Source organism: Anastrepha obliqua, chromosome 4 (genome assembly GCF_027943255.1).
Source record: "Anastrepha obliqua isolate idAnaObli1 chromosome 4, idAnaObli1_1.0, whole genome shotgun sequence".
In the NCBI taxonomy this organism is placed as follows: Eukaryota; Metazoa; Arthropoda; class Insecta; order Diptera; family Tephritidae; genus Anastrepha; species Anastrepha obliqua.
Window position 1 is genome coordinate 54948714 of NC_072895.1, and position 12938 is coordinate 54961651.

The following is a 12938-nucleotide window of genomic DNA, read 5'->3' on the forward strand; positions in this document are numbered from 1 at the left end:
AATGGAAGCCAAAGCCTGCTGCATATGTTGGACTGACCAACATTTGAGGGTTTTCAAATAGGTTTTTAAATAAGCTTCCAACATTTGGTTGATCATTGTCATGTTTTGACGCGGTTTATTTGCGTTTTTTTTTTACTGCTCGCCTCATACCGATCCCCTGCAGTTTCTAAAAACTTTCATCCCCCGACACTCTTTATCACTAATATAAAAAAATACCTATTTTGTAACGCGTATAAGTTGGAGCACACTCCCCACAAACCTCTTCAATTAATCCATGGCATCGATTGTTATTTCTTCAACATACAGTAAAACACAGAACCAGCTCTTCCCAAAACTTTAAAGAAACGTATTAAATGACCACGCAATGTATATATGTATATGACTGAAATCTTCATCTCAAACTGATGCTGATGTACTTTCAGAAGTAAATAAAAAATTGGTTGGCCTTGGGCTATAACCTGAAAGTAGGAGGGTCGTTTGAAAAGTCCGTGTAATTTCAGAGAAATAGAAGATACTACTGGCGAGTATCGAGATTATGTTCAATTATTAGCCTCTTTTGGAAGAACACGCAAAAACTTTTAGCCAGATCGGTCCATTTCTTTTTGTTTGACATTCGTTTGAAACGAGGAAGTCGAGTGATTTTCCTTTTCCATCATGGCAACGTACCAGCTCATACCTCAGCAGTTGTGGTCTCTAAATTAATGGAATTAGGTTCCAACTCGTCTGACATCCTTCTATTCTGCAGACTTGGCTTCCTCGGATCTCTCGGACTACTACTTGTTTCCCGAATAGAATACACGGCTGGCGGGAAAACAATTTTATTCAACGAGAAGGTGATTGCTAAAATGAAGGTTTTTTTCAGACTTGGGCAAATCCTATTATTCGGAAGGGATCAACAAACTAGAATGGCGTTGAACGAAGTGTATAAATATAGAAGCCTAATATTCGGCAAATGTTTATTGTCGGAGACCCTTCTTTAAAATAATGTTAGAAAATAACAGTAACGGTAGAAATTATAGGCCTATTTCAAAAGTATCGCCTATTTCCGAAATTATTGAGCTTTATGGTTAAAATTTACTGCCAACAGATCTGCAATATCTTATTTGGCTGTTTTTAGTGACTATTGCATTAATCCTTTCTCGACCAATTTCCAGGGCGAGTGTATTTACATTGATTGTTCGAAAGCCTTCGACCAAGTCTCTCATCATCCCTATACCATAAAGATACTCTATACATCATTTATTAGGTTTCATTTAAAATATGCTGGAGACCATAAAGTCTTCGGTTTCTGAACTTTATTGATCCGCATTAAATTAAAGACTTATATAGGTTAGGTTAGGTTAGCCTGGTTGGCAATAAGCCACGCATAGACCTTTTGGTCCCTAGCGATACCAGATGGAGACCGACCTTTATGAATCCCTAAAGTAGACATCATGTAGGATGTCGGCGCTTTTGGCGAATCTAAGTAGGGCTGGGAGCTCCGCTTTTGAGACGTCTTCCAGACCCTCAAACAGTGGGGCTCCCAGGTATCTTAGTCGCGTTTTTGATAATGCCGGACAAACGTACAGAAGGTGTTCTAAAGTATCCTCAACATCCTCTCTGCATTTTCTGCATTTGTCCGTGTTAGCAATCCCTATCTTGTACGCATGTGCAGCCAATAGATTGTGACCTGTTAGCATACCTATGATAGTTCTGCATTCCTTTCGCGAGAGCGTAAGTACGAATTGAGTGAGTTTTTTGTCGTTAGTTCTACACATGAGTTTTGCTGTTTTGCATGTGGTCAGATTAGTCCACCTAGCTTTCACTTGCCTTTTCATGTGGTCGTCCATTTCATTGTATATTGTGTTTAGCGGTCTAGGTATGTCGTTCTTTTGTTCAAATGGTAGTCTCACAGCACTTTTTGCTATCTCATCTACTATTTCGTTCCCTATAATGCCTTTGTGACCAGGTACCCAGTAGATATGCAGCCTACTGTTTCCGGCTAGCCTTTCTGTGGCCTCTCTGCTCCGTCGAACATTTTTGGACTTAATACAATATGAGCTTATTGCTCTTATTGCTGCTTGACTATCCACGTATATATTAATTGTTGAGTTCTTTCTTGTTCTAGTGTAGGCTAGCTCCGCGGGCTTCCCCACAGCAAAAACTTCCGCTTGGAAAATACTGCTGTGGTCTGGCAGCTTGATAGACTGCCTTATTCCTAGTTTTGAGCAGTAGATACCCGCTCCCACTCCGTCTGGAGTTTTCGAGCCGTCTGTATAGATGTAAAAGGTTCTATGGCCAGGCTTCATGCCTTTGTGCCATCCCTCCTCTTCAATTGTAGTGCGGAACCTTCTCTCCCAATTAAAGTACGGAGTCATGTAGTCTGTGCCACCTGAGCTCCACTTTCCTATTGAGCTGTGACCGAAGGTTCTGCAGATGAATACTCCCGCAGCCATTAGCCTCCTCGCGGATTTCGCTGCCAGGTTTTCTGCCATGAGGTCAATAGGTGGCATGCTGAGTATCATTTCCAGCGCCGCCGTTGGAGTGGTCTTCATCGCTCCTGTTATGCACAGAGCAGCGAGTCGTTGAATCCTTTCCAGCGGCATTAAATATGCCAGTTTTTTTGTCGCAGTCCAACATACTAAGGTTCCGTACAGCAATATCGGTCTGACTACTGCTGTGTAGCACCAATGCATCAGGGAGGGTGATAGACCCCAAGTAACGCCCAGCATTCTTTTACATGCGTACAGCGCATTACTGGTCTTTTTCACCCTCTCCTCAACGTTGTGCTTCCACAGCAATTTGCTGTCCAATATTACTCCGAGGTACCTTGCATAATCTTTGAGAAGTAATTCGTTGTTGCCTAGCTTAGGGAGGTTCCACGCCGGAACTTTGTACTTCCTGGTAAAAAGTACCATGTCCGTTTTTCCCGCGTTTATCCCTAGCCCTGCGTGAGATGCCCATTGATGTATCGTTTTGAGAGTGCTGTTCATCACATTACTGATGGTGTCCAGGTACTTTCCTGTAACTACTATAGCTATGTCATCGGCATATGCCACTAGTTTAGGTGCCCCTCTGTCAAGTTTCTTAAGAATTTCATTTGTTACTAGTAGCCATAATATCGGCGATAGTACCCCACCTTGCGGAGTACCTCTGCATGCATATTTGGTGACGCTCGCATCGTTCCACTCCGCTCTTATCTTTCTGCTAGCTAATAGCTGCCTTATCCATAGATAAACCGCGGGTTGCACATTAAGTGACTCTATGCTATTTAAAATAGCATCTTTTGTCACGTAGTTAAAGGCCCCTGATATATCTAGAAATACTCCTAGAGCATACTCCTTATATTCTAACGCCTTTTCTATGTTTAGTACAAGTGAGTGAAGTGCAGTTTCAGTGGATCTACCTTTAGTGTAAGCATGCTGCCCTTTGGATAATTCGTCCGGCGCAATTCTGTCTCTAATGTATGTATCTAGAATCTTCTCTAACGTTTTCAGGAGAAATGAAGTCAAACTAATGGGCCTGTATTCTTTTGAGTATAGAGGGTTGCTTTTTCCCGCTTTTGGAATAAACACAACCCTCGCTTCTCTCCACGATACAGGAACGTAGCCGAACTTCAGGCATCCCCTGAATATCGTTCTTAACCATGGTACCACAAGGTGGCTTACCTTTTGGAGCATGGCTGGGAGCATTCCATCCAGTCCTGGCGATTTATATGGGTCGAAACTTTGTATAGCCCATTCTATTTTGTTGGTTGTAATTACGTTCGTCGGGATTTCGTGCACAATATCTCCTCTAGGTTCGAGATCTGTAATGTCCGCACACCCTGGAAAATGTGTACTGACTAGGTCTTCTAGAGAGTCCTCACAGCTGTCAGCCCACTCCCCGTTAATTTTTCGTATTGTTCTTGGCATAGACGGATTCTTGGATAGCAGTTTCCTGAGTCTAGCCACATCGTTAGTGTCTTCCATACTGCAACAGAAGTCTTTCCAAGATCCTCTCTTGGCTTTACGTATCTCTTTCTTGTATACTTTTAGTAGATCCTTATACTCCTTCCAACAGAACTCATTGTCAGCCACTTTGGCTAACCTATAGAATTCATGTACTCTACGTCTTTGTGCTCCTAATTCCCTGTTCCACCAGGGAGGCTTCACCTTGCGTTTATTACGTGTTGGGGGGCAGGATCTTTTAAAGCCTTTGACGAGAGTAGTTGCAAACAATTCAACCCCTTTCTCAAGTGCGACGTGTGACTTGTATTTCCGGGGTATCATTGGTGTTTTTGATAGTATATCCCTATACAAGTCCCAGTTCGTATTCTTAGGATTTCTAAAGGATGTAAGCTTGTTTTTTGAGCGGAATATGACCTGAAAGCTTATGTATCTGTGATCAGAGAATGAGGGCCTACTCAACACTTCCCATTCCTGAACCATAACATGCCTGCTTGTGTAGAGTGTTAAATCGAGTACATTCTTCGAGGTTGGTCCCACATATGTTGGTTCTTCACCTCTATTAGCTAAAAGACTTATATAAATACAAATAAACCTATTGTTTGAATCGAAATCTATTACTTCGAACCAAGAACGAGCTGGCCTGAATGAATTTTTTCGGCATAGAGGCTATCGCATCTGTCATAACACAGATTTAGATAATCCGTTAGCTAAACTTTTTATTGCACTTTTTGTTTAATCTTCCTTCCCTTAATTGTTTGTAAAATCCAACGCACTAACGCAACAGCAACTCCGAGCGCAACAACTACAGCAGCTACTGCCGCTGCGATAACATCCAGTAAATAAAATTGGTACCATTTCAAATCCAAACCAGCAGCGCGCAAATGACGTGCGCCTTTGTGACGTATCACATAATCGATCCAGTAGAGTGCCGTCTCCCGCGGACCCATGGCACGATCGTGGAAAATTCGCGAGATCCGTTTGGTAGTGTCACGATAGGTAGAGTTGTAGACCAACTGCTGCAGACCATTCTTCAGATCATCACGTGTAAGTGTGTTGAAATCCAAGGTAATGGCATAGCCGCCATGCTCAGCTCTCTTCAAATTTAGATACTATGTGGAGAGGAGAGAAAACATATCGGGAGATAATAATTAAAGATATATTAAATTATATGAATATTTGATATGTATTTCAGTGTGCAGTCCAAAGTAATAGCAGCTTTCTAAAAATAGGTAGGCGTTTCCAGGATTGTCAACTATTGATTATCAATCTATGATAAAAAACCTCTTATAATTGTATTTGGAGACGTTATACGAAATGCTGTAATAGCATATTGAAAAAATATCCCGACTCAAGACTTAAAACACCTGATTTTAGTCTAAACTGAATCTTGAATAAAAAGTGACAAAGTTTGTGAAAAAAATAAGTTTGTGAAAATAAATATGTTATCATTCTTCTTATTCAAAACATCTTCTTCTTATTCGAAGCTCTGTTTACTTTAAAGCGCACATCGAATGTTTGAATAACTTTCTCTTATTTTAAAATTACCTGATCGCAATAAAAGGGCATGCCTAGCATTGGCACAGCATGATACACGGCTTCTTGTGTGCCAAAGAGCCCACCGTGAGCGATGAAAACTCGCACATTAGGATGTGCCAAGATATCATTTTGAGGCATCCATTTTTTTATCATAACATTTTTTGGTAAATCTGTAATACTGTCATTTTCAAATTTCCATAAGACGCGTTGTTTCAGTTCACGGAAGACATCAAGGAAAATTTGTAGTTTTTCTGGAGGCATATCCTTACTCTGAACTTGACTTCCCAAACTGAAGTAAATTGCGCCATTTTCTGCCTCATCTAGGAACTTCTGTAGATTAGTGGGAAGTGGCTTTGGTGGATAAATATGCATGCCCCCGACATTGATCATGCTATCTATTGTGGGACCGGCCGATGATAATGGTGTATAGTTATTAATTAATGTGGCAGAGAGATTCTTATCCATAGCCGAAACACTTGGGAACTTAACTGTGGAAGAGGTGAAAATAAAGCACATCGGTTAACTTCTTTATTTTAATCAAATATTTTCAGATTCTTACTCGGTAAATGCCCAAAGTATTTCTTCACCAGGTCATCCATTTTCGGAAAGGTTTTAAATTCTCGATAGAGGTCATAATATAATGAATGGTAAGTATTTTGTACACGTTCCCAGAAAGTCATGTGCTCAGTTAGTGGTAGAAAACTGTGAGGCACATATGAAAAAGGTGATATTATGCCAAACATTTGACTCATGTAAGGGTTTTGGGTAAATGTTGCAGAGCTGATTACGGGTATATTGTAAACGTGGGCTAATGCTAAGAATGCGTCTTGATAGAATTGTTCTACCAATAATAAATCATATACACCCTCGGTTTGTTTGGCATCGATGATATTCTGCACTTTGGGCTGTTTGAGCGCATGCTCTGTAGAGGCTATCCCTATTATATGCAGCATATCCATGAAGAGTGACATATCGTTTTTAAATTCATAGATGGAGACTTCACCGAACTCGTCCCGTACTGCAATGGAAAATATTTTAAAATGTTAACTATTTGATATTCGTCATAAAAATGCACCATCTTTCCAGTAATCGTATTCCGGTTCAATAAGTATCTCTGTGTAGTTGCTGCCCAATTTAAGTGATTCTAGTGATAGTCCAGTTATCATGGTGACCTATTGATTATTTGGTAGAGAAATTAGTTTAATTTCATTGACAATAATTTAGATAAAATGAAAGTTCTACCTGATGGCCATGTTTAACCAACTCGCTAATCAACGCACGATGCATCATGAAGTGACTTTTGCCAGGAAATGAGTACACAGCGAGTATTTTCGCGCCATCAGTAAAAGGTGCTTGGGCAACTAAAAAAACCAGTGCCAGTAGGGTAAAAACGATTTTTGAAAGCTTGTTGGAAGTTAAAAAGTTAAAAAATTAACAAATATTATGCAAAAACATGTGTTCAAGTAATGTAAGTTAGCTTATTGATAGAATTATAATATACAAAATCAGTTAAGCTTTTTGCTATGTATGCTAGTATCCATATGGGTACACTAACCTGTGTGGGTGGCTGACAATTTCCCCACCAGAAAAACCACTTAGTTGTTAACTGATTATCATTTGTAAAGGTCTTAGGAAACAACTATTATAAAATTATTCAATTTTTCTTTTAACTATAAAAAATATAGCATTTTAAAAAAGGGCCATAAATGGTTTTATTTTTGGGGAAAAATAAATTTTTTTTATATTATATAAAAATTAAGTATATGTGACCATATATATATCTTTTAAACAATTCAAATGTATAGGAAAACATCTATTTTAATTTTGTTGCCTTATCAGTTTTTTAATTTAATATCTTTAAAAGCCTTACCGATTTTTTAAACATTCATTCGTTTGATTGCGAACGGTGTATGTACAAAACAAACAAAATCATTTTGCGTTTGATGCTGCTATCGTGCAGACGCTTGTTATTAGCTCTACTGCCAGCAATGTAATTAAAAAAATGCTTTGAAAATTAGAGGATCATGAAATATAACAACCTTTAACTACATTCTGATATTTCTGACTTAGAATATGAATCGGGCGAATATCACCTGGCTAACAATTTATTAGATATGTTTGAGAACAATGAAAGATTTTTATTAGAAGAGCTTTCTCGAGAAGGTCCGAATGAGATAAGCAGGATATAGATGTTGGCAACGATGCGAGTTCGGGAAAATGGATATAGTAGAGAGCCTTTCAGTTGATGGGAAAGTTCAAGAAAGGGCTGTTTTCCAATCTTCACAGGTAGCATTGAAAAAGGCTAACCAAATTTGTTGGAAAAAAGCTTCTTGGACCACTCCAAAGACTAGTTTTATTGAAACGTACCCAGAGAAATCTTTTAAATTACCTATAGGTATCGCAAAGTCACATGTTAAGAAACTGCAAATCTGCCAAAATAAGGTACTCAAAATGATGCTACGACTCCCATGGCATTTCTCCACCAGAAAGCTTCATGATGAATCAAAAACTAAGATTTTGTCAGATCAAATACAAAATTTGACTAAAAGATTCAAAATTCGTTCCAGTTTTTCGGACAATCTACTAATAACTGAACTTTCTTAATGTTCAATTAGGCCCTGGTACTTAAATGCGTATAGATTAACCCTAGCTTGTAAGATGTATAGCGGAGGTTTTTCATAGTAGTTTTTTCCTTCGAAAAAAAGAAAAAATCATTTAAAAAACCAAACCTGTGATAAATATACAAATATAATGATGTAGAATTAAGATTTAAATCATATTCTGTAAATTGTGCGATAACATAAGTATTGTAACGTTTTTCTACTTAATAAACTCTTATCTTTACGGAAACAAACATTGGCCGAAACCCACGAGGGATAAAAAAATGCAAAATCAAAGGGCGAAAAGGACAGACCAAATACTAGTGCTTCAAATGCGATTGTTTTCTTGGGTGTAAAAATTGCTTAACGGACTTTCAGTATATATTACAATAAATGGATAAAATTTTGGTAAGATAATTTCTTTTAGTTTGTCTCTTTTTTTCTTTCTTCTTTTTATATTCTAAGTATGACACCATTTTGTTTTTATTGTATTTATTGTAGATTATATGAATTTGCAGTGTAGAATATAATTTCTTATAAATTTACGTCTAATTTTTGAAAAATATGTACTTTCACCATTGAAATGAATAAAAATTTAAATGTAAAACAAAATATAATTCTAGCATTTTTCTTTACCAAAGAATTGAAAGAATTGAATTTTTAAAGCTACCCGTTAAAAACTTGCAGCCGAAGAATATTTAATTAAGTCTTTCAATATTTAATTTCTATTTTAGTGCAGTGACGAAGGCTTCTATGTTGGTTAATGGGCGGCAGGAGGTCAGAAAGTTATCGCAATAAACAGAAAGGGACTATTATTAATTATTATTATTATTATTTTTTTTTTGATATATTCTTCTTTAAGCCTAACGCTTTTCGAAAATTTAAAAGATTGTAGAAATTCTGTTTTACAGACCTACAAACAAACTAAGCAGAAAATTCATCATCACATATATGATTTTTTGTTGTTGTTGGTTTAAGCTATTTCCCATTATTAGAAATAAATAATTATATTAGTTTGGGGAAAAATGTGACAAATCCATTGTTTTTGAGTACATTTTTTGCGCAAATGCTTTACAACTGTTTATGGTCGATCTTTAGCTCCTGGGCTATGCTACAACTACTAACATAACTTTCAACTTCGATTATTTCTGTGATTTTATCGACATTTTCTATAACATCAAAAATTCCTGAATGGAGTCGACGAAACCAAAATTGCCCGTTGCTCGGAACCATAAACATTACTCACAGTTTCAGCGGCCTGGCTTGCATTTTCGCCTTTATCAATGAAAAACTAATATGAAGGTACTGCAAGGAAGGCAACCATCGCAACATGCAAAAGAGTCCACTTCGGGCCCATTTTTTCCTTAATTTTGCCATGGTTTTTCTTAAAGTGAAGCTTAGTATTTTCTCATAATATTGACACCCTTTCTAGTATATTTGAATAATAATATGCTTTTTGCATTCCAGTCGATTGTGACACCTTCAACTTCACAAAAGCAAATATGGCTTTCACAATAACTAATGACAATTTTCGGGATATAATACTGAAATATTTTTGATACTAATTGGATGCCAGAACGGGTGTTTGAACTGAATTTGGCTCTGCTGCAGAGACCTCCGTCTGCTTTATTTCCAGTGACACCCCCTTAATCTGGAGGAAAAAATATCCGAAAGACCAAGTCGAGACAAGGCAATGAACATCTTTGCAAAAGGAAAATTTTAAGAATTTATGAATGTTGATAACTCACAAGTTTGGCGACAAGCTGAGCGAGGAACTTCTTTCTCCTCTTGCAACTTCTGCATATCACTGTGCCATGGCACACATATCAAGTAGATGCGGAAATACGAGTGTTCCGTCATCTCGTTAAGAGATGCCTGGCCTTTCCGAGCAATGATGGAATTAGTGTTGGTATACTGCTAATCCAGCTAATATACTCTAAGGAATACCGAAGTTCAAATTCTTTCCAACTCCTATTACAGTAACTGAAGCTTCAGCTGCAACTAACTACTAAATAAAACAACTTAAAATTTGGTACAGTTTGTACCTTTAGGCTAATACGATAACTTTGTTTGACTCCATGCAACTGGAATTTTGATGACCGGAATGACTACCCCGTTGTAGATACGAAGACATTGTCGTGAAAGAGTTAAATTTAAACGATTTACCTTTTGTTGCCTGTTAGTCGGGAGGCATGGGTGGCCAAGATATGTCACCGACACGGCTTATCAGTTTGTTAGGAAAGAAAGCACGCAGTATCACCATGGTGAGAGAGAGTCATGTACTGCGTGGCACTATCTTGCAGTCACCATGAGCTACTGAGCTGGATTTGCTGTTGATGTTTCAATACTGGGTTCCGCCTTTTAAGTGACCAATAACGGCAATTTGCTTTTTTACACTCTCATTTAAATGAAAGTGGGTTTTTGCACTCAAAAATATAGCGTTTACCGTACGAAATTGCTCCAACATTGTCTCGCAGATATGTTAACACAAATTGTAATCGTTAGCCTTAAGCGCATGCTTAATTTGCATTTCGAGTGGAGAAATCTAAGATCCTTCCTCAAAATTTCATTTACAGCAGTTTTTGAAAGTCCCAGCGCTGCCCCTCTCTTATGCAAAGACTGACGCAGATTATCGTGCAAACTTGAAGCGACGAGTTCAATGATTTCATTTGCTCTTGATGTCCAGCTAAGCCCCGGCTGTGGGTGGTTTCCCACCAAACTTGATTCCTGATGGAGCACCCATGAACGAATCACTTGGGTCATCACGCAAACTTTGAATATTGTAACGTGAACAAAATCTAGGACGAGCAGTTGCACACTCATCAATTATTGGCCTTGAAATACGCTTCGATTGCGCATGTTGTTCACTGCGTCATGGTGACTAAATGTGCCAGCCGGAGTTCAAATTCGAGTGGTGCAATCGCACCAGTTCATAACTCGGGGCAAGAAACACCAAATACTAAAAAACATTTTTTATAGTACCGGTTGCCCCTTGACAGGCAATGGCAAACTTTGCGCGGTTATTCTACCCTGAAAAAACTTCTCATAAAAATCATCAGTCATTCGGAAGCAGCGTCAAACTATAGATCCCTCCATTTGTGGAAAAACATCAAGACGCACACCACAAATAAGAAGAGGAGCTTACACCTAAAAAGTTACATTGTGTAACTACATTCAGTTCACAACCTTATAAGTTTCTCACTGCACATTTTCGAATTAATTACCTTCAGGTCTTAGGCGGTCAGATGAGAAAGCACAAAAAAAAAACAAAAAACACCATATAATTGCTGTACAAAAAGTAATTATGGAAATCCGATTATGAAATCTGCAGGGATAACTGATCATTTAAAAAGCTAAGCTATTAATAAAAATAAATAAGGAAAGTACCTGAGGGATTTGTGTTCCAAAACAAAAAAAGGGTTTTTCGTTAAAATCAAAAACATATGAACCAAAAAGCAAAGCACAATTGGGTTTTTAAAGATATTTTTAAAAATGGTAAAAAATTGGCCCCAAAAATTTTAAATAAAAAATATAATGTTTTCCAAAAAAATTGACTAAAAAATATTTTTTATTTATCTACTATATTATAATATAGTAAAAAGTTAAAAAAAAAGTTTCAATGTTAAAAAGAACCCAAATTTTTCAACATTAAACAAATCTCAAAATTATTATAAATATCTTTTAATTTTTTAGTTTCCTTATTAATTAATTAAATCAAGCCTGCAAATGAAACTATTTTTAGAAGAATTGAAGACAATGACCAAAATACTTCGATCACTTGACATGGAATCGCTCAGCTGCAGAGGGGGAGCTTTTTTTAAGATCTACTTATATGTATGTATGTAGAATACAACGCAAATACAACTGCAGTAAAGGACATGGTTTGCAAAATGCTAAAAAATCCCTTACTTTTTCCTTATTTCACAACGGATTGGGACAACACACACACCTCACATGAAGACTTTAAAATAGCACTTGGTGAATAACTTGTACATATACATGTACATATGTATGTGCTCTATTAAAGATGTTTATGCTCACATAGCTTTACATGGTAAATAAGACAAAAAATAACCAATATCCAAAAAATTGGATATGGCAAAAATTTGTTAATTCCCTTATATTATTGTCACTTTCTTTTCTTTTATTTGAATATTGGAATTTTAGGTATATATCTTTATAAGTACCATTTTCACTTTGAACTAGTCACGAATCCTTTTCTTTAAAAAATGTATTCATTCATTCATTTTACTTTATTTTAATTTCGTTAGTACGACCTAATTCACTAGAGACCACCGCAGTTTCTAAAATAAGTTCGCGTACTAAAATCAGAAAAGCTATTTTTATTTCATTAAAGTCGCAAACTTGATAACTAATTCAATTGATAAATTTTAGTATCTAAGGCACTCTTAAGTAATAGCAGCACTATGTAAACAAAATTGCCAAGCTTCTTTGTTAAAGAAAATTCACATTATGTACAAGATGGCGCACAACTAATCATTTTTTTTAATAACATTTTTACTAAATAAATTTAAAAAAAATATTTTGAACTCTTTATTTTGAACTTTATGGGCTGTATTGATTGTCCGTTTGTATACTGGAACTGTTGAGTTCACAAGTATCAAATCTGATTGATGTACAAAGCCATTTGTAAAAATCTTCCGATTGAGTGATTAATTTTGCGCCACCTTGTATATTTACTCACATAAATGCGTAAGTGCGATAATAGCTTCAGCACCTCAAAACTAATTAATTACACTAGTCTACAAGGAAAAGTATCCGAAATAATTTAAACTAATATCTGCTTCTCTGTCCATGCAAAATTCGGATTGATAACTAAAATTAATTTATTAGTTTGAGTTTTTACGATAAT

The 12938-nt window shown here is 36.8% G+C and overlaps 1 protein-coding gene across 1 annotated transcript; it reads right to left on the reverse strand.

The window, feature by feature from the left end:
* Positions 1-4574: 4574 nt before the first annotated feature.
* LOC129244967 (UDP-glucosyltransferase 2-like) lies at positions 4575-12347 on the reverse strand. Its single transcript, XM_054882898.1, has 6 exons — positions 12253-12347; positions 6708-6869; positions 6541-6637; positions 6025-6483; positions 5475-5953; positions 4575-5038 (listed from the first exon to the last, which is right to left on the reverse strand). Exons 1-6 carry the CDS (start codon positions 12253-12255, stop codon positions 4646-4648), a joined length of 1593 nt encoding a protein of 530 aa, XP_054738873.1. The 5' UTR covers positions 12256-12347; the 3' UTR covers positions 4575-4645.
* Between the last annotated feature and the right edge of the window lie 591 nt (positions 12348-12938).